This window comes from Phlebotomus argentipes, unplaced genomic scaffold (assembly GCF_947086385.1).
Source record: "Phlebotomus argentipes unplaced genomic scaffold, Phlebotomus argentipes genome assembly contig_2, whole genome shotgun sequence".
Lineage (NCBI taxonomy): Eukaryota > Metazoa > Arthropoda > Insecta > Diptera > Psychodidae > Phlebotomus > Phlebotomus argentipes.
The window spans coordinates 9,372,698-9,400,573 of record NW_026776162.1 but is presented as its reverse complement, the minus strand read 5'-3'; the positions used below and the strand labels follow the sequence as shown (position 1 = coordinate 9,400,573).

Sequence of the window (27,876 nt, the reverse complement as noted above, 5' to 3'; positions counted from 1 at the left end):
TCCTGCTATTGTGGCGCACTAAAAAGTGAAATGTAGCCGCACGAGGAGAAGGAATGAATATCACATGCTCAAAAATAATGTTGCTCAAAATTTGATGGGAGAGGCACACGATGCCGCTGAGGATTAGGGGTTGACGGCGGAGCATCCCCTCTGCGCGCGCATCGCGCCCCTCTTTGGAGACTTTCGCCACGAGATGTGGAGAGTTTGGCGAAGGGAGCCGCGTGACGGCGGAGCGTGGAGTCAGTCGAGACTCCGCCGGCGCCCAGAAAGCATCCCCCAAAAAGCGGTGCTGCGGTTTTCCACCTGAGCGCGAAGTCGTGATGTAACTCTGTGCCGTGGCCAGCGCAAGTTTTCCACCCCCGTGGGCGTGAGTGACACTGACCGCCACACATTGACCCGGAAATGCAGTGCAACAGAGTGATTTATGCGGTAGCAATTCAGCAGTGATTATTTCGGAATACTTTCCTTCGCAAGTCAGTTCTCGCGCCAAACTCTCAATCAAGTGCTGTGACAAGAGATATTCTGCCCCCGCCCTTAAGAAGTATCAAGTGGACTTTTTACCTGGGCCACTAGAGTGCTTACGACAGAGCTTTTCCCACCCCCCCCCCCCTGCGCCCCCTGCGCCCCCTGCTATGGATAGTCGTGCCGCCCGGAGTGCCGAAGACAGGCGATAAGGACAGTTGCGGCGACCGCCCGAGGAGTCTCAAATTTGGAAGGACACCGAACAGGTAATTAAGCTCTGTGGCCCACAAAAATAAACACCGGACATCAATCATTGAGGCTCTGGCGCTATACTTCATGTGAACACGCAAAGCACCCCACTAATTACAAGCTATTTCCGTGACAATTGGCGACACCACGAAGCCTCATCCTGGGCAAACACGACACTGCGAAGTGCCCATAATTTCCCACCCTCGGGCTTTATTAGGGAGACACAAGTCCTCTCATTGTGGCTCTTAGTCATTAACGTGTGTCTATTTGCGAGTGACTGGCGAGCCCCCGAAGCTCCTTCGCACGCCAAAGCTCACTTCACTATTCTGCGGCACTTCGAAGGGTTGATAACTTGCGAGATACACGAAAATGTGGCTTTTATCAGGAATATCAAAGAATATTCCATAATTAATTCCATTATTCAAAAGATAATACATAATAAGAAGCTTTATTTAAAATAAAAACGGTGGTTCTGCAAAATCAAATTTGATAAAATTAATTTCAATCGTATTTGCATAATATTATTTTCTGAATATCCTTTATTTATCCTAGAGCAAAGCATTTTATTTGTACTTCTCAGAACAGCCAGAGTGATTTAATAAAAAAACGAATTATGTTCAATAAATATTTGTGGTGTTTTAATTTTAATTTAATTCAACGTGCGAATGAAAAATTTTTCCATGGATTTTTATGAATTGTTATCAAAATATTATTGTGAATGAATCCTCGGATAAAATTTAGATGATTTCATATTTCTTACTCATGATAATTCTTTTTCATGTTTTCTTTATCAATTGCTTTTTAATTTAGATAAAAAAATTGGGGAATTTTTCAAAGGAAAAATCATTCGCGATTAAAAACTGTTGATGAAATTAAGCATTCCAAAAAATATTGAAATATTTGATTATTTTCTGAATATTTTATAAAAATTGAAATATTTGATTATTTTCACTACAAATTGCCAGCAGAGGACAAGAATTTAAGCTTTTTGTTGAAATTGTGGCAAATTTTGTGTCTTTTTTCGCTAATTTAATTTGAATTTTTCTGAAAAAATTAAATATTATTCAATTTATTTAAATATTTTGTCAAAATTATATTCAATTTTGGATTATTTCGCAATTTTACATAGAAATAAATTATTTTTAGACAATCAAGTGAATCCTGGGATTTTTCAAGAAGTGTCTTGAGAAGTTTGGACAAACGTCCAAATATCCTGGCACTTGTGCGCCCCTCGATGGAATGCCGAATGGACAATTACCAGACGCCCTGAACTCTGGGAATCGTCATGAGTTTACCAAACAATTAATACACGTTGTCTACCTCAGCATGCAAAGATGAATAGAATGGCATTAATTAGATGATTTCTATCTCTCGCTCGCCTCCGCAAGCGGCGCATTAAACACACACAGCCGACAGTGTTCGATTTAATTGATCTTGGGAATTGGATGCTGTTTGACATGAGATCCCCATCAGCGGCGCTTAATTGAATTGCCGCCCTTTTTCGGCATTCAAATCGACTGCTTCGCCTCTCTTGGACGGCGTCTGAGGGGTGGAATGTGTGTCGCGTGCCATTTAAGGCGGAAATTGTCCCAATTGAATTCCGGAGAGACTGGCGAAGACACTGGGGCCAATTTGGCAGTTCGGGGCTGTAATTGAATAGAAGTCCTTGTGGCAAAACTCACAGCGTCTCTTTATTGCACAGCGCAATTGCACAGTGTTGGCCCCAAGAGAGCGGCGACAATGTCGATGAGGCACAATGATCTCGATGAACTTTCTGGCTGCTTTATGGCGCCCAAGCGCGCGCGAAGTGTCGTCAAATTGAGGAGAAGATTGATGCCGCAGCCATTCAACTTGTCCCACCGCGCCCTGGATATTGTCTCTCCAAGGTAGTAACTCTGCCTCAATGGGTGACACTTTGCCATTGTTTCAAAGCTCCTCCCCCATCCCCATATTTAATGTATCGGAAATTCCCCCCTCGAAATTACTCAAAAGTGAGCGTCGTTTGCGTAAACAACTTGCCTGCGGAATTTGTGTAGTTATGGTGAAATTGCAGATGAAATAAACTGTGGGAGCTTCTGAGCTGTCGCTGAAGTGCTTTTGAGGAGGGGAATTAGAATTTCATACACGGCTTAAGCTCCACAGGGTTTTGTGGCTTGAGCTTTTTGGTTCGCAGAATTCATGAAGTATGCACAGAATTTCCAGATAATTCCTCATCATGACCTGGTTTTCCATTTTTCCCGCTTGCTTCAGTCACAAAATTAAGGTCATTTGCTGTGTTGTCACAAGCTTAAGAGATACAGAATGCATTATTGCAGCACAATTGATATCTATTGGGAGCTGCAGAGACAAAAAGCTCCATCGCCAGAAGCTTTTGTTGCTGGAACATTTCCAAGATCTTTGCGAAGCTCACGAAGCGTCTTATCTCCATTCTCAATGCCTCCCACGGTTTGTTCTGTTATCACAGTTGCGTTTGAGCTGAATAAATATTTTAATTTCAAGCTGTGGAAGCTTTGATGCAGTTTAATTTCTCAATTCGCGTGGGAAAAAAAGGCCAATTTCTCGATCAAAGACAAGATAAAAGAAGTTCCTCAAGCGATAGTTTTAAATGCTTTTAAATGAGTAAAATTTGAAATTCTATGGGGATTTTTGAGCACTGCCAAGCGCAATTGAAGCACTCAATGATGAGATACAAAATTCATGGAAAGCTCGCCCTGAGGCTGCAAAGCTCCGGCGAAATGGTTAATTGCAGAGAAATTACCGTGCGGCAGTCTTAAAGGCAAAAACCCATTTTCTCGGGTCTTGAGAACATCTCCTTGGCTGTCAGCTGAAGGATCCTCTCTCCGTTCGTTGGGCGTCATAAGACGTGGAGGAGAGACATGACATGGAGTGGAATGGGTGGCCAACAGAGTATCTTTTTCCCAGAAGAGACAGAGGAGGAAAATTGTATTTTGCCGGGAATAAATGATAAATAGCCGCTGTGAGTTTCTTATTCTACTCTTACTAATGATTCTGTCAAAATTTCCGCTGTCCAATTCCGTCCTGGGCGCCGAGGGGAATTTTGGGGCCCCAAAAAGCGCGCGCGGGGATCCCTTTCACGGGGGGCGTGGGGAGGGGGTGAGGCTGAGAAAACACCCGGAAATTGGTAAACAATTACAATGTCTTTTTAGCTGTCGACAGCGTCTGTCACGGGATGAGACGTGCGCCCTTTTGTCCGTGGAGTTTTCCTCTTTTGAAAAATTACACAAGCTCCGTTGATTTCCACCCCCCAACCCTCCCCGCAAGAACGCCCGCCCCAGAAAGCGAGTCACCCGCTCTAAAGGGAAAATTATTTCATGTTGAGATACATTAGATAGAGATGGGATTCGCGCGCAGGAGAAGGAAGAAAGGAAGAGGAGAAGCGAAGAAGAGAGAGGAGACTTTATGAAAGCACACCTCCGGTCTATTCTTTTTTGGTAGACAGTCTAACATTGTTTCCCGGAATCATGGACTGAATATTAAGTGAGCCAGGGCGATATACTAACCTCATTTTTTATTCCGCTCGTCGCCGTTTTCTGTCTTTTCATCCCTGCGCTCGTCCTGCGGCATATTGTGCCAGGCACGCGACCTCCTCTCGCCCCACACAGGGTGAGAGAGAGAGAGGGATGATGTGGACATTTTTCCATGGAGTGCCGATCCATGGGGGCCCCAAATGGCTGGTGTCAGGAAGCCGAGGATCAGCTCGAGGAGAGGCCTGTGGTGAATTAGTGGTTCAATTTGTTCCATAATATTCATCATCATGCGAGCGTCTTCGCCTCTCCATCTCAAGATGACCCCCAAGGAAAATAGATGCCTGCGCCTGAGAGCTTTTTGGCACTTCTGCAATAGTCACGGAGATGCGATACAGACACCGAAATTGTACTCCAGCAAATTGTTACATCCTCCCGACGGCTTCACCACCCCTGAAACGGAGCCTTTGGGGCATTTCCGAGAGGGCTTTATGGTGCAATATTTCTTCTTTTAATTTCGCCACCCCGAAACGACCCTGATTTAGGGCTCTTGGCCCGCAAAGGGTGGCGCTCCGCCCCACTGCTTAATGACTCTGCCCGAAAAGGGATGCAATCACTGAGGCTGCAAGAGCCAAGGAGGAGATATTTCGCTTTTATGTGTGATTTAGTAGTGGAAAATCCTCCATAAACATTAAAACTTTCTCTAAGAGAGCAAATATCTAAATCTTAAGGAGATAAGAAGCACTGAAAATTCTGTTAAGGTTTTTTAAATGTGGGAAATTATCATTTTATGATTCTTTCTCATCTATTTTCAAATTAAATCTGCCAATTTTTGAGCTTCTTAAAGAGTTAACAATTTTTTTAGCGTTTTAGAGTAAATTTTCACAATAATATTGATTGATAAGTTTGAAAAATCCCTTGAATAAAATTGTCAATTGATTTTCAAGAGGATAAAATCAAGAATAATTCAAATAATGATTGAATTTTCGACGAAAAATGACTATTTTTCATAATATTTATTCTTGCTAATTTTTCTTTTATTTATCTCCCCCTTGGCGAGAGCTTTAATTTGCAGAATTCAGCGTGAAGACACTTAAAATGGAATTTATTACATTCTGCAAAACAACACGAAATATATTAATGTACAAATTGTAACTTTGTTTCGAAAATATTGGCACAAATTCACTCAATTTTTTAACCGCCTTCTTTAAGATTTCAGATCACGCAAAATGTCTCTGAAGTTTGAAGAAAAACACAAAATAGTTTTCACAAGTTAGAAATACACATAAATTTAAATTAAATGCCATAAAAATTTCCCAGGGAAGAATGGAGTTAAAAGGCAGACTTTAAATTTTCTTTTTAATTAGGTCTTGTTAACAAATTGCTGGGAAAAAGTTTTTCGTGAGTTGCCGCGGAAGAAGACATTTCTGGAGTGTGGAAAAAAGCGCTCATTTGGAAAACTATTACCCCCTTAAAGTCTATGTGGGGGGGGGTGTACTCGAATTCAGGGTGGAATTTATTGAAGTTTTACCCTCATGAGAAAGTTTCACAAACCCCCGAAAGAAACTTCCATTCATCTCCATGTTTTTCCGCGCATCTGAAAATTTCCGCCACATAAAGTGTACACGGAAGATTTTTGAGACTTGCCACAATTCCCCAATCACAAAGGGGTGGAACGGAAAAAAAGCATGTCTAGTTATGCGTGGTGTGTGTGTGTGTATTTTGGGGATGGAATTGCCATCGAAGCGCATGATTTATGCATTTGCCATTCTCCCATGGTTTTGATGGAATTGTGCAAAAAAACAAGCTCGCTTTTGAGCATTCTACAATCGACGGGTGAGTCGAAAACTATGAAAAGCCAAAATCGCCATTTTTCAGCAGAGCGAGTTCAAAATTTAGCGTTAATTCAGTTGCGAAATTTGCCAAATTTACCTCAAAAACCCTCAAAACATCTTCAAATCGTCCGTTAAAGTACAAATATTGCTCTGAATTTTTCGTTTTGTAAATATTTTAGTTGTTTTTATCGGTATTTATTGGAATTTTTGACTCAAATATGCCAAAAATTAATAGAAAATCCTAAAAATATTACTTTCCAAAGTCTATTTTTTAAAAATCTTAGAGTCGATTTTATCCAAATAAGTTCTCAAAAAAAAAATCAAATTTGTACACTTTTTGGACTTTTCTTTAAAGTTTTCAAGTTAAAAAAACATTAAAAGATATGAGAATTATTCATTAAAAGCCCAAGAAAACAATTTTAGGATATTTTTGAAAATCTATAATTATTTTCTGAAAAGGCGTTTTTCTTGGAAAAAATTGTTCACCGTAAACAATGAATATTCGAATTTTAATTCGTAAAACATGACATTTTTTCCATTTGTGCTTTTTAGATAAATAAGATATTTTACTATTGTCTGATAAGATAAAAATCTCAAAATTTTTGTACATGAAGAATCAAACTTTTCATAGTTTTCCATTCACCCTTCGACATGTTTTCCCCGCACAAAAACACCCCCCGAAAACTTTGTGGGGTGAGTGTGGGGAATATTGCCGGTGATGTCCGTGCAAGTTCATCGAGAGACACGGAGATTAGCTGTCGATGGCGGAATCATGTAGAAAATCGCACCCCTCTGTTTTTGTCCTCCAAAAACCCGCACCCTTTTTCCGAGAGAGTTGCGCGCATATGTTTTGCCATCGCAGCAACACAGAATGAAATCGATCGACACTGGAGATTAATCAAGTACAAATTGAGGGGTTTATTTGGGTCAGACAAGAAAATTGCAAATGTACACCATTGAATTTGCATCTCGCATGCGAAACAATTGGGGAATTTGCAAATTATACGTGGAGAGAGTCTCGCTCTCAGAGTGCTTGCATCGTCGCCACAATGGTCAGTTTATGCAAATCTCGTTGCCAAAACATCCTCGGATGCATTGTTATTGTGGCTGGGGTGCTTTTGGAAAAATAATTTACTGATAATTCTTGCTTGAACAGTGGTCGTGTGTTCCGCAGAAGGGGGTGGGGGTGGGAAAATATAGCCAATGTTTCTATAGTGATTTTGACAATAATATCCTTCGGATGGCATTTTGTGTTGCGCACGACCGAATTTTCTCATATTATTTATCACTCCTCGGCTTCTGCTATCGGTGGCCTCGAGTACCCATGTCCTATCCCAGCCCCAAATCCCGTCTCACTTCCGCCCACAGAATCCTTGGGCGCGTCACACTTCATCCCTCCCGTCCGTCGCACAGACAATGGGCCCCGGGAAAACAAGAATATTTCGTTATGGCTTCATGAATTCATATCTCCAACTTCCTTATTCCCCGTGAATTTCCAATTCACTTGTTTATCTTGTGGCATTTTCAATTCTCCGAGGTATTTCTTTCCACCGTCATCGCTGTGGAGGATTTAAGGACTCACCCACCGAACCACGCTCTCTCTCACTGCGATGGGATAAGGAATGAATTTACGGGTGCAGAGATCAATAAATACTCCTAAATATTGTATAGAAAAATTCTCAGACACATATTTTCATGTGACGACCAGAGTTGAAGAGGACTCGAGATGAACATAGAAGATGAATATGAGCTTTACAGATTCCTGGAAGGAATTTAAATTCTGACATAACACGACGGAATTCCCGGAATGAAGTGTATTTACGTGAGAGGTGTTTGAGATGAGCAAACATACTACTTATGACTGAATCTCTTAATCAACACATAAATAAATATGGAGAAGAGAAGAGCTTCAATGCACGTCGGTGAGTGTCCTTCTGAGAAATCCGCATTTGTTTGTCTTATTACATGATCATCTGGATGGAATGGCAAACACGTGAAAATGCTGAGAGAAAGGGAAATATTCTCCAGAGCTCCGCCCACTCTTAAGCTCCGCCCACTTCAATAGAATGAAGACGCTTTAAAGCTTTAAGAAGACAGCGCGTTATCTTCATCTAAGCAGTGTCCACATCTGTTTAAGCTGCAAAAACCCACCATTGGATACTCCCAACGATCTATTGCGGCAATATTTTTTTGCGCCTTCGCCCAAGGTTCAAGGCTGCGTCGTGAGGATGAAGGAAGAAATATAATGGAATCCCAGGAGGATGGATTTTTCACTCCATCCGCCATGAAATCCATCTTGAGGACTCACCCAGAATGAAATTCATTTCGCCAAACTTCGCGTGCGGCTTCTGATGTCGACGAAGAGATGAAGAAGAAGTAAAAAAAAAACACCCCCTGAGAAAAGATGAGAAAGAAGAAAAAAAAAACCGCGTGAAAGTGGCAAAATCCCGCGACTTCTAATGCATTGAGGGAAGAAAATTGAGGGACTTGGTTGACGAGGAACTCCTTTTTTGCCGCGGCTAACAAGGATGGAATTTGAAAGTTTTCTTCCCCAAAAAAAGAAAAAATAAGGAAAGTCTCGGTGATTCCTTCCCATCGAGGACCAGAATCATCCACGTTGGCGCCGTAATCACGCAAGTCACGTATTCGATTATGTGCCTTTACGTTTGAAGGTGGGAAGTAATGCGCGTCTTAAATCTCCAGTGATAACAGCCTGTAGTCTCTATTGCCTCTGTTTTTGGCCCACATCCGGCAACTACCCGGCAATTTTCCCCACAATGGCACGCATCCACTTTCTCCTTTTCACTTTTCTCGCACAGCCTTTTAGCGCCAAAATACCTCCAAATCGATTGCAATCGGCATACGGAATGTGCCATATTCGTACATCCAGTAATTTCCGATAAGCATCATTTAAATATATATATGCTATCTACATCGCCACATCGCCCAAAAGCTCCGAAAGGGTGCGTGAATTCTTCCTTTTTGTGCCGCACTGGTGCAAAAAAAAACAACATGCGAAATTATCGCTTGTTATTCAACACTGTGCAATCGATCAGCAATATCAATTTTAGAAATTCGAAATTCATATTTTATATTTATATTCAACACTGTCTGTAAATAAACTCCACAATTTTATTGGACAAATATTGAGAGCTGGAATTGATAAATATTTGTCATAATTCCCAACATACACTCTATTTGCATTGTTTGCGATTTTTCTCCATCAAACAGATAGCCAAGGGGGAGATATTGTGGTCAGAAGATGGTTTACAGCTCAGCAGAAGCACAAAGAAGTGAAAATGTTGATGAAATTGCAATAATTCGGATCATTATTTTCAATTTTCACTGGATTATTTAACTTTTAGAAATCAACTCTAATTCAGGCCTGCATTTTGATCATTTTGACATATTTTTCTAGGTTATGTGACAGAGTTTTATGACAAAACAACACATAAAAGTAGTTATTCTTGCAATGAAAACGAAAATATTTCATTTATTAATAAAATTGTACAATTAAACTTCATGAAAATAGCAATTCTGAATCATGGAATGCGAAAAACCAAATCAAAATCAAACATAACCTGAAATTTCCGTACTTAAAGTCGCAATTTTGAACTAGAAAGATTCTAATTGAGCGACTAATTGAGGTTATATTTGATTCTCAGAAGAAGAAAAACCATTAAAATTACCTGGAAACATCAAATATAAAGGTTAGAAAGTTCATTAGTTAGATTTGAGTTAGATTTCAGTTGATTTGTAGGTTATTTTCAGGGTGATAACGCCAAAATTAGCATCAAAATAGACAAAATTCAGTTAATTAATCATTTTAAAGCGATTGCAGACTTGCTGATGATCCACAGAAGGATAAGCGAGAGCGCGAGTGTCTTCGACTGACAGTTCGCTTAGCCAGAAAACGCGAATATCCCTCGATATATCGAAGGTTCAGCCGATTTTTCAGGGGTTCGCGACGGCAGCGCGCTCGTGCGAAAATGCGCCGAAACATTGCATGACCCAGAAAAGGCGCAAAATGGCGGATTTCTTGCAAATGATTTTAATTAAATTCTTCTGCGAATCATCAATTTTCGCAATTTTAACGTAAAATTTCACTCTTTTGAAGTATGCAAATTAACTGACAGCTGAACACACCAAACACAGTGTCGCTAGTGTCGACAAAGCCTTTACACACTACAGGCTCATCCACGGAGGATTGATCCGAGTTCGCGTCGATTCGTGGATCATCAGCAAGTCTGTAATCGCTTTTATTCAATTCGGACTCTTCTCAGAAGTGTTAAGGATTTTTCATACAATTTGTGGAAGTGTCAGGAAGTGGTGTGCAGATGTTAGTTATATTATCTCCCCCTTGAAAGTAGCAAATCATTATTTTGCAGCCTGCGAAAACATTAAAGTTCATTGCAGGAAAAAGGGGAGATTTAATGAGACACACGCACACACTTTTCCAATCTCTTGGGGAAGAAGTATAGCATTGATGGGGTGTTTATTAGGGGAGTTCAGTGCTAAACCTCAAACCCAATTCGGGACTTAATCACCCTCGACATGACAATAAATATTCCCTTTCTTTGCAGAAAACCACCGAAATGCTGTCGGAAGTGGGACAATGTCTGATCGTACTGATGTTGCTATTCAATACAGGTGAGCTTTTTCAATCTCCACCCCCTCGTGAAAGCTCCTGCTGAAGCTAATCTGTGGCCTTGTGGGCATAAATACATAGTTTTCCGACACACACACGCGGAAATGCGGTGAAAAAGCGCGCGTGGATTCGGAGTCCATGAATTTCAAGCCTGATTTCCGGTGTGTGTGTGTGTTTGCAATTCTGGGGGCGCCAAATTGAAAGTTTTATGAGTTTTGGTCCGAGTGGCAATATCTCGTGATAATCTATGTTTTATGGAATTCACCGACAGAACATAACAGTGACGCTGGAGGGCAAAGTTTTGAGCTTCATCAATTAAAATTAAATTCCATTTACTGGCGCGCACAAAACAATCCACTTTCACCCCCTTATCTTGATTCACATGCCATTGCTTTTTCCCGGATGGAGATTCCCAGAGATTGCAATGCGAAATTTATTCATTCCAGCTCTCTTCATCCGCACAGTCAAATTGCAAATTATTGCCGCAGTTTTGTGCTCTGGCGAAAGTGGAGGCGAAATCCCCCAATGGAATTGGCGCGGATCCGCGGAGTTGATATAATGTTGGCAAATTGAATTTATTATTCCAATCAAGCAAATTCGATGGATAATTAATTGCCCGTAAATAAATGGTTGGGAATTTAATTTATTCCTCTTAAAGACAATATCATCCATAAATCCATTTACTCACACTCCACTCGATTGTCTCTGCGTCTTGTGGGCGACCTAAGCCAAGGGGGAGATAATGTGGCCGCAATTCTCTCTGTGCAGAACAGAAAAAGCGACTGTTTTCATTGAACGATGAATAATTCACGTTAAAAATCACTTGAAGAGTCAAAGAAATCAAAAAAGCGATTAGAAAATGAGTTTTTCTTCTGCTTCACCGCAGATAATTTGTGTATTTATGTCAAATTTCTGAATTATTTTCCCTGAAATCAATTAACAATTCATCATTTGGCATTTCTAGACTGTTTTTTGTTAGATTAAACCTCAAATTGAACGGATTTTTACTGAGAATCTTTCTTTTTTAAACGCATTTTCAATCAATATTCTTGAATAAAATAAAAAATTCTAAATTAAATCTATTTTGATGCAAAAATTATCAATAATATTCCGAAAAACAAAGAAAAACACTCCAAAAACAGAGAGTTTTTTTAATACGAAAAAATATTCTTGAGTTTCTTTGACTATTTTTATTGATTCTTTAAACACTTCTGAATATTTATAATTCGTCGGGCGAATAAAGAACTATAAAAAGTCAAAATTGCTGATTTTTAGAAGAGTGACTTGAAAATTTAGCGTTAATTTTGCTGTGAAATTTATCGAATTTTACATCAAACATCCGCTAATAATTTGATAAAATGATAATAATTGGGCTATAATAATTAGTTTGTAAATCATTCAGTTAATTTCATTGTAATTTATTGGAATTTTTGACTGAAATATGGCAAAATTAATACAGAAAAGCCGAATTTAAATAGATTTTGAGTACATTTTATCGAAAAAAAAAGTTGTAAGAAACTAATTTTTAATACTTTCCCTTAATTTTTCAATTTAAAGTCTTTTATACTAAACAAGGGTGAAATACTTCACCCTTGAGCGAAGCATTGCAGCCCCAAAAGTGGGAGGTTTGCTTCAAAATTGGACAGAATTGAGCGGCGAAATTGATGTGTTTTTATGTATTCTGCATGATGAATCATTCAGTGGGGAAAAGTATGTTTCTCTCTGGGAAAAAGAGGGAGGAATATGTAATCCAATTATTTTGCATACATTTTGTCGATGGCGCGCACGGGGGAGAAAAAAAAGAGGCATTTTCCATTGGCAAAAGGGAAAGATTAAATATTCCGCGGAAACTGGGCTAATCGATGATTACGTTCCATTAAAATATTAAATTCTGTGTCAGTCGCACGATTTGCGATGGCTGCAAAACCATACAGAAGAGTTCAAAGAGCGCTCGTCAATTTTCAGCATTGTGCGTTTTGCTGAAAAGCTCAAGCTTTTGGGTTTGGGTTTATGATTTTCTGAGAATACACTCAATATATACCCAATTCGCATGATGGAATTTAATTAAATTCCATTGAGATATTTTGAGGGGGAGGAAAAATGTGTGAGTGATTTGCTGGCGGAAAGTCTGTCCGCCAGTGTTGAATTTATAGGACAAGGGAATTTCTCAAGTGGCAGAGCTTCGGATTCGGAAAGGGAGAGCCAGCTCAAGTGGAAGATATGAACACCCTTGGGGGCTTTTAGCGCTTCACAATTAATAGGAATTGTTCGGTTTCGACGCCTCGTTGGCTTTCCCACTGCATTTGAATGACAAATCAGCCACCATGAATAATGAAGGGCATTTAGCTGTGAAGTGGGCGTCTTGCCAGTCGAATTTCTAAATGACGCTATTTGATTTTGGGGTGACTTAGGCGAAGTCACAAGAGCGCCACGAAAGCTCCATGCCAAAGGGGGAGATATTGTGGTGCAAAGTGGGCGAAATCAAGTGGAAGTGTTGAAAAACATGCAATATTCCATTCCTGAACGCTTCCTTTACTGACAAATCACTCAGATTCTTTGGATTTCCTTCGGTTTTCATGCAGAAACAAACGTAAGAATCTTTTTTCTAGGTTATGTAGCGAATCAAGCACAGATTTTGTGAATAATTTGCAATTCTAACACGTCTTTTCTTACATTCTTTGGCAGAATTAAGCATTTGCAGGCAATTAATAGTGCTTTTTTATCCTTCCATGCCAAGAAACACTGCAAATTGTGCTAAGATTCAACATAACCTCAAAATAGTCATTTGAACCGGTAAATTATTCAATTAGAAAACTTTCTGCCCAATTTTGACGCAGAATAAGCAATTTTGAGTTCATTGCAGAATCATAATTAGATGATTTTGTGATCTAGAAAACTTCCTAGAGAAATTTTTCAAGATTTCTTGGTTATATTTTTGAGGTTATGATCGGAAAAGATACCCAAAAAGCGGTGAAAAGTAGATTTTTGTAGAAATATCGAGTGTAAACTCATATTAAATTAATAATTGTGAAATTTGGAAGTGTTCGGAAATAGTGTACTGATTTCAGGCATATTATCTCCCCCTTGGGCGAAATATTTGGATTATTGCTTGTTGCAAAAACTTCTTTTGCAGCAAATTACCACATTTAATGGATTTAAAACAAGTTTTTTTGTAATTAAATACTCTTCAAAAACACACATTTTTGCATTAAAACTGGAAATAATTTCATTATCATGTGAAAATTGAGCTTTTGCGATTAAAAAATTACACTTTCAGTTCATTTTTGTCATGTTTCATAGCCAATTATAAACTCTTGAATGTTATTTTGGTGTGTAGAAAAGTGTGAAAAGTGTTAAAGATGCGCTTTTAGGGTGTGTATTTGAATTGTCAAGAAGGGGAGAAATTAATCCGCTGCAAATTCTGCATGTTTAATAGGCAATTTATCAAATTCACTGCAAAGTGGGTGTTTAGATATTTAGAGGGATGTCTTGAGCAAGTCCCCAAACAATGTGCTGTGGCACTGTGGAGTGCCTGAATTGGAAATGACCCCAAAGGATGTGTGCGGGAATGCTGAAAATGAGGTGAAAGCTTTCAGTGACAATGAAATCTTTACGACTTTAAGCATGAGTACTTGCTCACTGAGCATATTATTTGCCATTCCAATAAATTCCACACCCCCACTCGAAACCCCATCGGCGCACCCTTGATTTTTGGGCCATCGGGCTCGAGTCAACATAAAAATTTATGATCCCAATGGCCGTATCGGCATAATCTTGACCCCTGATTGACTGTGTTTGCGACTATGTTAATTTATTTGCCCAAATGGGGCGTCACGTTCGCCCCGCGTGAAGTGGGTGAGAGACAGTGTGGCATATTTTGGGGGTGTCTTGCAAATGTGTACACATGACTTTATTTATGACTCGCCGGATAAATGCCCGAATAATGCCGTATAAAACTGGGCACTGGCCAATTTCGTCTCGCCACGCGGTTCTCAACTCTTGCGCACTTACTTTATATTGTCGCTACATGTTGACATTTGTTCTGGGGACGAGAAAGAGGATCAGTTTATGGGCGCTTGGCGTTTGCGGAGTCCTAAAGAGCAAACAAGATGAGCTTATCGTGGGCGGGGAGAACACCACTTTATGGGGTGCCCACTGAAATAACAGCCATTGTAGCATAAAATTCCCACCCCCAAATTCATGATGGAGTGCCTGTGCCGTCGCTCAACAATGCCAGTCAACAATAATTATGCCATTGTCGGCCAAAATGCCTCAAACACCTTCTCAGGTGTGCAAAAAGCCACTCTCACGAATTCCTTCTTCTGCACGTTTGACTGAGCTTTGCGCGCGAAAGATTTCACCACGAACATTTTCACTGTCTGCAAAATTCTGCTGCGAATCAATAAATGTTCCCAGGTATACATAGTGAAATTTTAACATCAAAGAGAACAACAAATTCAAAGGGAACAAAGCTTTGTCACAGCGCAATTCGAATGGAAATGTAATTGAACTCTATTGCATGGAAATTATGAAGCAACAGCAAAAAATTGTATTTTGTGCATTTGTGAGGCATTTTGCACACAAAAAAAGTGTAATAATTGAAGCCTCTGTGGTTCATGATTAATATTTCATATGCAATGTATTTTTTCACTACAGAGAATTGAGAAGGAAAACCTGTAACGAAAGTGCTTTTCTTAACAATCCTGTCATGTTTTCTCAATATTTATTCAGTGAATATTTCTCAATGACTTTAACACTATTTTTCCCAAGGGGAATATAATATGGCTAAAGAGTTTACACCATTTTCTGACATCTTTCCACAAATATCCTGAGAGAATTACAGAGTCTTTCAGAACTTCAGCAGTGCTGAAAACATGTTTCCTCCTTGGTTTTTTCCTATTTTCTTCACTTCATAGGGTTTTTTCAATTGTCTAAAGTATCATAACCTTAAATTTAGAAGTTCTTGGCTTAAAAACACCCAAAATAACTCGTACAAACCCTGAAAAAATTAAAAAAAACACTAACTTTGAAGAAATATTTTATGTTTCTAGTAGATATTTTGATGTGATTCAATTTGCAATCCTTCTTTTGAAGACACTTTGGTACATAACCTAAAAATTATCTTAAAAAATTCTTTAAAGAATACGTATTCGAAACCTTCCAAGGGGAAATTTGAAGAAAAATTAACAATTATGAATCAAAAAGAAGCTAAAATTTGCTATTTTAGAGTAAGAAAGACACTCAGAAAGTTCTCTTAAATAGACTATTTTGTATCCTGAACCAGTATTTTAGAGGTTATGATCAATCTTAGCATATTTTACACAACTTCACGTTGAAATCTTGTTATCTTTATCAGATTTCAATATCATGCACAAAGATTAAATGATTTTTAGTGTTTTTTAGTGGCAAATTCTGTCTTTAATTTAATCACATAACCTAGAAAGGATCCAAAGAACCCTTATTTTTTGCTAATACTGCAAAGAAATTCAAAATTTGCACTAATTTATGTTAAAATTGAAGCAACAACAAGGAAATATTGACACACTTTCACTTGATGAATACTTCTTATAGGTTGAAGACAATTTTTAATTCTGTGAAAAATTTTTTAAAGCGAAATTCAAATGAAATTTATAATTTTTTTCTAATCTTCTTTATCACAAATGCTCAACTTTGCTAAGAAATGTGAATAATTTCATTTAAAGTGTCTTAAATGAGTGTTTTTCTCCCCCTTGATTTTTCCGACATTCTATTTTTCTTCTAAATTCCACGAAATGTACAAAAACCTCAAACATTGCGACGCATTGTATGTAAATGGCAAACATCGTGGCACACTTTTACACTGTCTTGTCACTTGTAATAGGGCAATGTTGAACGATAATAGAGGAATTAAATTACTCAACTTCTTCTGTATCACTTTACCGATCTCATAAGATACCCGGAGTGGATCTAATGTTGATATCATTTGACGCTTAATGTGCCCGAGACGCAGAGCAATTAGGCAAACGCCCTGGGAACAGTGGCAGAAGCTCCGCCAGAAATTATGTGCGAAATGCCGCCCAGTATTTTAATGCCACACAATCTATGCTGGGGTGGCGCATGATTTTGGAAAATTAAACTCCCATGGAGGGAATTTTTATTAGCTCTGGAGGTCTTTGCATATTTCCTGGGCTATATCATCTCACGATATATTTCACAGAGCAGTTGCGAGTGTGCCTCGATAAAATTAATAATTTTATGCGTGTGAACTCCAGTGGAAACGCCTCCCTTTCTCGCCTTTCCCACCGGGAAAATGGGGGCCTCGGGAATGGCCTGCAATTGGAGTGCGAAACGACGGAGTGTATTTTCAATTAATCCCTCCAAATGTGACTCGAGAGAATGGCGGAGATAATTTCTGTGCCCCCAATTAATTGCCCCCCCCCGGCAAATGGGCATTTTAGAAGGGGCGCAGCACCCCCGAAGTGATGGGAGAAAAATGCTCTATATATATACCAAGGGGGAGATAATATGCCTTCAATCTGTACACAATTTCCAAACACTTCCAAAATTGCTTGACACTTCTAGAATATGAAATTTGTAGTCTTTTTCCGCATTAATTTCCAAAAATAATGAATCTCTTGAAGTTTCATTCGATGTTTCTATAAAAATCGACTTAAAACCACTGTTTTGAGACATGTTTTCTGATCATAACCTCAAAAACTCCATTCGAAAGCTTTCCAGATCACAAAAACATCTCTTATGATTTGCCAATGACCTTATAATTGCTGATTCACCGTCAAAATTGCCCAGAAAGTTGTCTAAATGGACATTTTCCAAGTCCAAATGACTAATTTTGAGGTTATGTTCAGTTTTAGCACAATTTGCAGTGTTTCTTGGCATCAAAGGAACAAAAAAGCACTGTTAATTGCTTGAAAATGTCTCATTAAGCCAAGAACTAGAAGATTTTATGTGCTAGAATGCGAATTATTCACTAAATCTGTCCTTAATTTCTTACATAACCTAGAAAAAAGATTCTTACGTTTGTTTCTGCGTGAAAATCGAAGGAAATTCAGAGAATCTGGACGATTTATCGGGAAAATAATCACGCAGGAAAGGAATATTGTAGATTTTTCAACACTTCCACTTCTTAAGTACTTCTATTAAACTGTACACCACTTCTGACTGTATTATCTCCCCCTTGATATGTGCGCTCTATTTGGGCATAGATTTCAAATTGGGATGGTATTCAGAACACGTCTGGTGCAAATTGGCTCTAAATTCGGGCACAGAGCATAATCAAGTGCTTGGCCGGCGAAAAGTGGGTGGACTTTGGCTGATTCGGGACAGATTACATGCCAGATGGAGATGAGCCAAGACTGTCGACACGCCAAATCGATGCATTTTGAACTTTTTTCGCCGTTTGTAGTGGAAATTTCACCAAGTTTGCGTGCGCTTTTCTTTGCAGACGCCAATCCCACGGAGAGCCAGATGGACGTGGAGGCGCACACAGGACCATATCTCAGTGATCACGACATCACCAACGTGACGACACAGGTCGGAACGCACGCGTATCTGCCGTGCAAGGTGAGTCGCTGCACATTTCCCGCCAAATGTGTGAAGGATTGTGTGTCAACTGGCGCACAGTTGACGATTCCCGGCCAATTGCAGATGAAGCAGCTGGGCAACAAATCCGTCTCGTGGGTCCGCGTGCGTGACGACCACATCTTGAGCGTCGACCGGATGACTTTCATCGCCGACGAGCGCTTCCAGTCGCACTACGTCGAGAGCACGAGCGTCTGGACGCTGCAAATCAAGTACGTTCAGGCGCGCGATGCCGGCGTGTACGAGTGCCAAGTCTCCACCGAGCCAAAGATCAGCGCTCAAGTTCACCTCAACGTTGTGGGTGAGTTTCAGGCGCCATCACCTGACCCACTGACCGACAGGTTGTCAGTCACTGAGAAAGGTCGCTGCGGAGCTTTTAGCGCATTCGAGCAATTTGCAAGGCGGACATTCCTCCGTATCTTCCAAAGTTCTCGTCCGATTTTCAAAAATAGCACGGTTTTGGAAAGCTGACTTCTCAGCCTACAACTCTCTAGAACATACCAAGGTCACCAAGTGACTGTTAGGCGGTGTTCTTAGCTAGTTTTTACGATTAAAGCATATTTTCACATTTTATGCATTATTCACTTTAAATATTCATAGTGACGTTATTTTTTAACGGATTCTTAAGTATAATAGCGTTTTAGAAAGGGTAAAAGATGGCCTACAACTCTCTAGAACATACCAAGGTCACCAATTGACCGCCAGATGGTGTTCCTGGCCACTTTTTGCAATTAATGAATGTTTTCATATTGCATGCATAATTTACTAAAAATATTCATAAAAACGCTATTTGTTGTCGGATTCTGATGAATAATAGCGCTTTGGAAAGGGAAAAAGATGGCCTACAACTTTCTAGAACATATCACTTCTGTCTGAGCACGTTTTCAACTGTTTTTAATAGGATTTGCGCAAAAACTACGTAAATTTTAGGAGCGATTCCTGCTCAAACTGAGTAACTTTCTGAGTGAATAAGAAAAACAGGTGAAAAATGTTGAAATTTGCCAAAAATTTTTAAAACACAAGTAAAAAATAAGTAAATAACACATTCAGGCGGTACAAATTGACTTAAACAGAGTTGCAAATAACTCAAATGGAGAAATTTAAGTTCTTTCGTGAGTCTCGGAATAGAGCAAAAACTGATTCAAAGGTTAAAAACTATAATATAACACATGCTTAACAGTCCTCGTTTTAGTGGGAATCGCTGTATTTTTTGGATTCTTCATGCTAACTGAATAGAGTTAAATTCATGAGTTTTATTTTACATAAATATCTTGCGAGAACTCTTGCAATTTCTCTTGAAGAGACTTCTCGTCCTGATTCAGCGCCGCATCCTTGGAGCTCTGCCGCTCTGGCGGTGATTCATGAGTGTTTGTTGGGTCTTTTTCAGTGCCGCGGACTGAATTGGTGGGCGATGCAGTGCGATACGTGAAGGCGGGGAGCAAAGTGATACTGCGCTGCTTAGTTCGTGGCGCCCTGGAGCCACCGTCGTATATCATGTGGTTCTTCGGCATCCAGCAGATCTACCAGGACAACAAGCGTGGCTGGAAGATTCAGATGGAGCGTGAGTTTCTTGATCCCGAAATGGGCAATCACACCACGGTGAGTGCGGATTAATTTGACGAGCGCAAGAGAGAGAGAGTAATCTGACACACGCGCGCTCACCTTTCCAGGTGGGATCGCTAATCATCAATGTGGCACGGAAACGTGACTCGGGCAACTACACCTGCAGCCCGTCCAACAGTGAGGCCCTCACTATAATGGTGCATGTCATTAACGGTGAGCTTTCAACCCCCGCGCGTCGCGGCGCGGATCAATTCACTAAAGCCCTCCGTTTGTGTCCCGACAGGCGAATACTCCGCGTCGGCCATCACGTCGGCCTCCAGCACGAAGTACAGCGACTTGATTGCGTCCGCAGTCATTATATCAGTGGCGATGTTCAAGACGTGACACCTCCTCGCCGCCCTGCTGTGAATTGCGCTCTGTTCTGGCAAAGTGATACGTTGGTTGTACAGTGGTTGATTTCCCCCGCTGACCTCCGGCCGGGCTGACCTCCGGAGGCAGGCTGGCAGGCTACTTTAGGATAGAGTGTGTGCGAGGAGTTCTTAGAGCGTGCGTCGCACGGCGCGTACTTGTATAAAGTACTATCTATTGTATATAACAGCATGGAAGGTTATGTATTACATGTACTAACACAATTTAATTCATGAAAACAAAGCGGAAGAGGACTTTTCGGTTGGCAAGACACACAAATCACATCACGCCGAGGTGTTGCCACTCTCCTCGTCCATCAGTCCCGGCGCTGGCAGTGCTAACATCGCGTGTCCTCGTCGTCCTAACAAATGATTCCTGGGCACTGATGACATCACACGGAAGCGCAAATGCATCGTCGCCGTGCAAAAAGCTCAGGCGATGAATCTCTGGACGAATCATTAGGGAGGACAGATTGCAAGTTGAATTTTCTATCTGTTACGGACGTTCTGTGAGTGAGACATTTTCACCCATTACCGATTGTACTGAATTACCCACAAAACACCACATGAATGGCAACTCACGAGGGTGCCAACCCCATTATAATGATACACCAAGTAAGATTTGTAAATAAAGTGACAAGGAAATATCAAGAACAACTCATTCTGTCTCTCTCTTTTTTTTGGCTTCCACTTCACCAAAGGGGTTGCTAATATTGGGGATGCAAATTTGAATTCCATTTCATTCGATTCCTTTCATCGTTGAGCAATTTCGTGCGATTATTCGTGAAAAAGAAATTGATATTTTATCTTGTCACAAGGAAAAAAAGTCACTCTTGCTTATTTCATACAAATTTCAATCATTTTTTGGATTATTTCTTGAATATTGGATGGGCACCAACCTGCAATTGTTCACTTATTAGCCTATGTGGCTCGGAGGGCAAAAATTTTTCTCCCCCTCTGGTGGCACAGCTTGACTGACGGCGGAGACGAAAATGATGAGCGGCGGAGGTGAAAAAAATAGACTTTTGCACTTCACTTAAACTACTTGTATTGCAAATTTCTACACTTCAAATGGCAAAGTTTCTGACTTGGAATTTAATTAACTCAATAAATTGTATAAATCACGATGTTATCAGTTGGACTGTCTGGTTAAGAGTGAAGAAAGTAGAAATTACACAGGAGGCAATTAGATTAAATTTTGGTGCCCGAGCGGGACTTGATAAGGAACTGGTTTGGTCTTATCTCTATGGCGTGAAGCGCATTCGACGATATTTCTGCACTGAAATGCGTCAACATCCTGGGGGGGCCGATGATGAGGGCGGGAGTCCCTCGATGGGCAATTTGGACAGTCTCTGAACTGCCCTTTTGTATTTGCCCCTTGCTGTCCTGATCGTGACGACTCTGCATCGTCCATCTCTGCCCGGATGAAGCTCCTCGATGATGCCCATTGGCCATTGATGTGTGGCCATTGAATCGTCGCCGATGAGAACGATGTCTCCAATCTTCAAGTTGTCCGCTTCCTGCGTCCATTTGACTCTCTTCTGAAGAAGATGGAGATATTCTTTCCTCCAACGATGGGCGAAGTGCTGCAGAATCTTCTGGCAAAGTTGCCATCTGGAGAGGCGATTTGGCGCAACATCTGTGAGCGTCTGATCCGGGAGCGCGTTCAGTGGGCGTCCCACTAAAAAGTGACCAGGAGTCAATGCGAACATCTCATTTGGATCCTCGGAGAGTGGCGTGATTGGTCTGCTATTGAGGATGGCTTCGATCTGTGCTACGATGGTGTTCAACTCCTCAAATGTGAGAATAGTCTGTCCAACTTCTCTGGCTAAGTGATGTTTGAGGGACTTGATCGCCGCCTCATAAAGTCCGCCATGATGAGGAGATCTTGGTGGCGCGAAGTGCCAATTGATGCCCTTGGGAGCTGCCTCTAAAACAACGTCTGGCGATGACTGGATGTCTCGCAGGAACTTTGCCAACTCTGCGCTGGCTCCGCGAAAATTGGTGGCATTATCGCAGAAGATGTCGCTTGGAGCAGCTCTCCTGGCCGCGAATCTCCGCAGCGCAGCGACGAAGCCCTCGGATGAGAGACTGCCGACAACTTCCAGTTGAATGGCTTTCGTCGTGAAGCAGACAAAGGCGCAAATGTACGTCTTATATGATGTACCTCCTCTCTTGTAGCTAGGACGCGTGAGGACTGGGCCGCAGAAATCGATGCCACACACTTTGAATGGAGCCACGTGATCTGTCCTACTCGTGGGAAGATCTCCCATTCTCTGCTCCTGTCGGATCGGCTTGGTTTTCCAGCACACAACACATGAGCGAGCGACGTTTCTGGTCAGATTTCTTCCTCCCAGCGGCCAATATTTCTGACGCAGAGTGGCCAGAAGCAGTTGTGGTCCCGCGTGCATGTTGTTCTTGTGTGTGTGGGTGGCGATGATCGTGGCGAGGCGACACTTGGGCAGAAGAATTGGATGGCGGGCATCGTAGTTTGCAGGCGATTGAGCCAGTCGGCCACCCACTCTGATGATTCCCTCTCCATCAATGAAGGGAGTCAAGTGGCGCACATGGGCGAACCTCCTGCTGGTCCACATGGTGCCATCGGCAATGGCTGATCTCACTTCTGCCAAGTGTTGAGCTTGTGCAAAAGATACTAGTTTGTGCTCTGATTTTAGGAGTTCTTGGGATGTAATGGGACCTCTAATGCGACTAGGCGAACCTGTCAGGACTCTTAGCACGTATGCTAGGATTCTTTGTATCCGCAGATAACTGCTGGATCTTTCAAGGATGGTATCAAGGATGTGACTTTCTGGGACCTGATTGATAATGGCAGTCGACGAAGCAATGAGCGTGACACTATACGGGTCTTGAGGCCAGTTTTCGGCCTTACCCAACAAAAACTCTGGGCCCGTCCACCATATAGATGAACCTTTCAATTCTGTGGGCAACATACCACGCGATACAACGTCCGCAGGATTTGAGGCTCCCGGTACGTGCTGCCATTTCGAAACGTCCGTCAGTCTGAGAATCTCAGCGATTCTATGCGCGGTGAAAACGTCAAATTTAATGCGGTTTGATCTAATTTGCCCCAAAACAATCGTCGAGTCTGTCCACAAGAAATATTCCGTGACTGAGAGAGCATTTCTGATCTTGTGGGCCAACTGAGAGCCTAGAGCTGCGGCACACAATTCCATTTTGGGGATGGTGATCGACGATGTGGGAGCAATGCGCGACTTTGCCATCAGAATCTGAGACTGGCGACCATGGATATCATCCTCTGTGACCACATAAGCCACGGCACCGTATGCAACTGAGCTGCTGTCGCAGAAGACATGCAACTCGGTGGACTTGGGAGACGTCAAAGTCGACATTGGGCGCTGAACTGTGATCTCCTGAAGGGTTGGAAGACCTTCGGCTAATTGTTTCCATTGGGAACTGATATGTTCCGGAAGCGGATCATCCCAATCCAACTTTTCCTCTTTCCAAAGGGCCTGCATGATCAATTTTCCGATAACAATCACTGGAGAGACGAAACCAAGAGGATCATAAAGTGACGCAATTGTCGCGAGGAAATTTTAGTCAAAATTTTAATATTTTGCTATTTATCTTGAGAAAAAAAAATCCTTTTTTTAGATTATTTAATACAGAATTTGAATATTTATATTATTTTTATAATTATACTTTGGAAAACAATATTTTTTGCTTATTTTCCTCAAATAATTGATTATTTGATTAGAAAACATTAAGTTTTCTCAAAAATCGCCCTGTGTTTTTACCCCTTGATCTTGATATCTTTTGAAAATTTATTTATAAAATAATTGTGCACAATTTTTAGAGGGTAAAAAGCTTATTTCCTAGCTGAAAAGCTTGCAAACACAAATAAATAGAGAATATTGCTTAAAAATTTGATCTTTAATCGAATATTTACGGTTTTACGCAAGGTTTTACGACAAAAACGAATGAGAAACTGGAAAAACCCTCTTATTTATGTATTTCGACGAAAATCTCTAGTCGAGAGTAAAGAAAAAGCCTTTAAAGTCCTTTAACCGTTCAATATCTTTCTTAAACTCTTTCTACCTTAAAAATACATTTTTTTTTCATAAAGTATAGAATTCTTATGATCCCCAAACGGGTGAAAATCTATCTTCAGACTTAAAATTTGTCACCTAAAATCTATATTTCTCCTTCATTTTTCACTCCTTTTTCTTCTAAATCCCGCACAGAATTCTCGAATCCGTCATTTTGGGCATATTTTCTAAGATGTCTAAATCTTAAACGGATGCTGAGACGTTTAAAATCCACATTAGCAACCCCTCGACGTTCACACAATGCGAAACTCTTTTCCCCCTTGGGAAAATGGGTGCATTTTCAATATTGCATTTCTTGTGAATGCAATCAATTGTCAAGATAAATGTGAATTCATTTTTCAACATTTTCCACATACACACAAAACTTCATTTCAACCCCTTGAAGGCTTCATCATTGCGAGTGCTTTCGTTGAGAAAAGCGACTTCGCTGGCATTCTCTTGCGTCTTTTCAACGGGGCGAATGGAAAAAAGGGGATGAGAAAATAGTTTTCCAGCGAATCAATGTAATTCATCCTCTCGCTTAATACAACGAACATCCCTTTTGTATGGGGAAAATGGATCAAATAGACGTGTGAATATCAGGTAAAACAGGCTGAAGCTCAACATTTTCACTCTCACATTGTGCGCGAGAATCTCGAAGAGGGAATTGATAAGAGAGGAAAAAACTGTGATATGGTGGAAATATCATTTCTGGAGATGTCACGATATGGCAAAATATGAAAACAATTTCGCTTCTTCTCCCAATGTCTTCTGCCGCCGTCTCAGCAGATTCTTCAGCACAGCGGCGGAGGGAAGGAGAAAAAAAAGAGCGACAAGAGAGCGAGAGCTTATTGTCTGTATGACGGCTTCGCAGGGGGAGATTAGACGTGTAAGTAGTTTGCCTGGCATGTGTCACCATTTGGATAAGATAAGAAACTTGACAGGGCGGGAGAGTGCCTTCAAACTATTCCTCTCCGCTGCTCGCCTAATGCCTGCAGAGACACTCGTGGCGGATAAGTCCGTGGATCCTTTTGGATTTCCCCATGAGAACAATACACTTGTTTCGGATAAATAGCATTTTAATGAATAAATAATTTGCCCTGCCACTGATGGCTCGGATGGGCGGATAAGAAAGGGTTCATCGTGCTGCACTGCGAGAAAATGTCACAAATTCTCACAATTTCATCCAATTATTCCTGCCTTTGTTGCTCCTAAGAAGCACAAATGGCGAGCTTTTTGACAAGCTCTTTAGCAACTTGTGAAGTTTATACAATTTCCTGTGAAGATAGAAGAATTTTCGGGTCAATTCACTTTAGTGCTTAGCGGAACAGAAGAAAATCCCAGCGAAAACATTTTCAGGTGAGAATTTCACCGTGCTCAAAAATCTGCTCGCAAAAGCGCTTGTTTTAGATCAAAGATTGCTTTTTAGACTGACAAGCAATTTCAGGTTCTTCTGTCTTCGGTTTAAAAATCCCTTTTGGATTATTTTATTCTTTTCAGACTTGAAAATGTATAAATTAATATCAAGGCGGAATGATTTTACAAGAAAATAGATTTTAATTTCCAATTTGGAAGCACAAACTGCGAAAATAACTAGAAAAAATACACATTTTTGCAAACTGAAATGACATTTTTGAGGTTATGATTCACTTTAAGGATTTTCCTCAATCAATATGATGTTTTTCGAACATAAATTCTCAACTCTGCCAAGAAGAAGCGAAATATTCCCAGAATTAACACAAAGTTTATAATTTTGAGGGTGTTTTAATCATCAAAATCTGTCCTAAATGAATCACATAACCTTAAAAAATATATAAAAGCAATAAAATAACTTGGAAAATACCTAAATTTGTTGAAAAAGAACCTTTGACAGTGCAAATCTGTCAATTTATAACATTTTTCTGACGGATGCTGAGAAATGTGCTAAGAAAAGCGCTTTTGTCCGCTCAATATCTTAGCAGGAAGTAAAAAATGATTAAAATTGTCCTGTAAAGAGGTGATAAGAAGACTGCTTGATTGTGATAAGTTTTACTCAGTGAATCAGCTTAGAAACACGCTGTTTTTGAAGTCAACGGTTTGCTGGGATGCTTTTCATTCTCCAATTTGAATTCTCGCGACATTAACGGTGTTCTGCAAAGCAGCTTTATTGCATATTGTGACATGAACTGCTTGTGAAACAATCCTTGCCATTGTTCACATGAACATAATGAGCTTTTGTGTATATATTTAAGTTGTGTATTATGAGAGAACACACGACTTTTCTCTCAGTGCGCGCTGCTGTGATGCCATTTTGATCAATGGAAGACAGACCCTCGTTAGGGGTTCTTGTTATTCTTCCCCACAACCCGCGCCCGAGATACCATCGAGCGCAGGGTTTTCGCAAGAAAACTCTCCGTGTGGCATATTTTCCTCCTCCTGCAAACAACGCACTGTGAAAACAAGATTCTCATTGTTGTACCTCAACTCGTGAAATTAAATTCAGACTGGAATTTGGGTGTGTGTGTGTTGTTTTGGCTTCGCTTCATTATTTCCGCCTTCGAGGTTTCAATTTTCCTGATTGAATTGCGTGTCACCAAATTTAATCACCCCAGAAGAGCCTTTGCCACACGTTGGCGCCATTATTCTCGCCGCACTTTCAATGAAATGTTTACCTTGCGGCCGCTCTCGAGATGCCATTCAGTCGCACCTGCAAAAGCCCTGAGATTTCGCTTATGTTGTGCCATTTGTGGCTGCGAATTGACCTCTTGAGCCTCCTCTGAGCTCATCAAGGGGGAGATATTGTAGTGTACAAGTCCGTTGAAGCATTTGGAAGTCGAAGTAACGCAATAATTGGAGAATAATAATTGTTTTTTGCATCTTTCTACGTTTTTTACCCCCTCCTTCACCCCCAAGTCCTAAGCTCAGAGAGCTTATTTTCGACCAGGACAATTTCCGTCATTGTGCCAAAGAAACCTGAACAAAAAGCTCACTGAATGACGTTAAAGCCATGAATTCAGTAACATTTCTACGTTATTACGTATCAAAAATGGGCGGAGCATGTCAATAGGCGGAGCTTGTGACTGATAAACAGCAGTAAATGACTGTATAGAAGACTTTGGATGTGAAATTAACGCAATACTTGGAGAAAAATAATTGTTTTTTGCATCATTCTGGGTAATGTTATGAATTTAAGGCAAACTTTGTCACTAAATAACCTCCAAAATCATTCATTTTTGCACCTAAGATGGATTAATTTGCATTTACTGGCAAAATAATAATGAAATGTGAAAAAAATCTGTGTTAATTGTGCTAAGATTGATCATAACCTCTAAAATACTGTTTCACAATACCAAATTGCCTATTTTAAGAGCTCTTTGATTGAATTTCTACTGTAAAATAGCAAATTTCAGCTCTAAACAAGTTTCTTTCACGGATTCTTTTCAATATCTCAAGATAATTGCATCCAGAAGAGCGATTGAAAATTAAATCACATGAAAATATCAACTGGAAACTTTAAATAATACATAAAATCCTGTTTTTCTCTAAGTTTTCAGGATCAAGGACTTTGAAGTTTGAGGTTATGATGCTTTAGGCGGATGGAAA

The 27,876-nt window shown here is 40.5% G+C and overlaps 2 protein-coding genes across 3 annotated transcripts; one reads left to right on the top strand and one right to left on the bottom strand.

Moving 5' to 3' along the window:
• The first annotated feature begins 277 nt into the window (after positions 1 to 277).
• Positions 278 to 20,686, top strand: LOC132265178 (zwei Ig domain protein zig-8-like). 2 transcript variants are annotated; one of them, XM_059765744.1, is made up of 7 exons: positions 278 to 728; positions 10,615 to 10,681; positions 18,121 to 18,239; positions 18,324 to 18,558; positions 19,645 to 19,856; positions 19,928 to 20,033; positions 20,104 to 20,686. In XM_059765744.1, exons 2-7 carry the CDS (start codon positions 10,627 to 10,629, stop codon positions 20,202 to 20,204), a joined length of 828 nt encoding a protein of 275 aa, XP_059621727.1. In that variant the 5' UTR covers positions 278 to 728; positions 10,615 to 10,626; the 3' UTR covers positions 20,205 to 20,686. The 2 variants fall into 2 exon arrangements, with proteins under 2 accessions (XP_059621727.1, XP_059621726.1); XM_059765743.1 differs by having other exon boundaries at positions 18,300 to 18,558.
• Positions 20,687 to 21,516: 830 nt separating this feature from the next.
• LOC132265247 (uncharacterized) lies at positions 21,517 to 27,059 on the bottom strand. Its single transcript, XM_059765825.1, has 2 exons — positions 26,981 to 27,059; positions 21,517 to 23,747 (listed from the first exon to the last, which is right to left on the bottom strand). The coding sequence occupies exons 1-2, from the start codon at positions 27,057 to 27,059 to the stop codon at positions 21,517 to 21,519; spliced, it is 2,310 nt and encodes a 769-aa protein (XP_059621808.1).
• Positions 27,060 to 27,876: the final 817 nt, after the last annotated feature.

What these genes read in the sequence shown, in the direction of transcription:
- LOC132265178 (XM_059765743.1), top strand. Translation starts at nt 10,627, where the DNA reads ATGCTGTCGGAAGTGGGACAATGTCTGATCGTACTGATGTTGCTATTC. An exon ending in GATGTTGCTATTCAATACAG is followed by an intron (nt 10,682 to 18,120) that starts GTGAGCTTTTTC and finishes TTTTCTTTGCAG; the next exon opens with ACGCCAATCCCACGGAGAGC. An exon ending in AGTTCACCTCAACGTTGTGG is followed by an intron (nt 18,559 to 19,644) that starts GTGAGTTTCAGG and finishes GGTCTTTTTCAG; the next exon opens with TGCCGCGGACTGAATTGGTG.
- LOC132265247 (XM_059765825.1), bottom strand. Translation starts at nt 27,059, where the DNA reads ATGAGCTCAGAGGAGGCTCAAGAGGTCAATTCGCAGCCACAAATGGCA. An exon ending in AAATCTCAGGGCTTTTGCAG is followed by an intron (nt 23,748 to 26,980) that starts GTGCGACTGAAT and finishes TCGTCTCTCCAG; the next exon opens with TGATTGTTATCGGAAAATTG.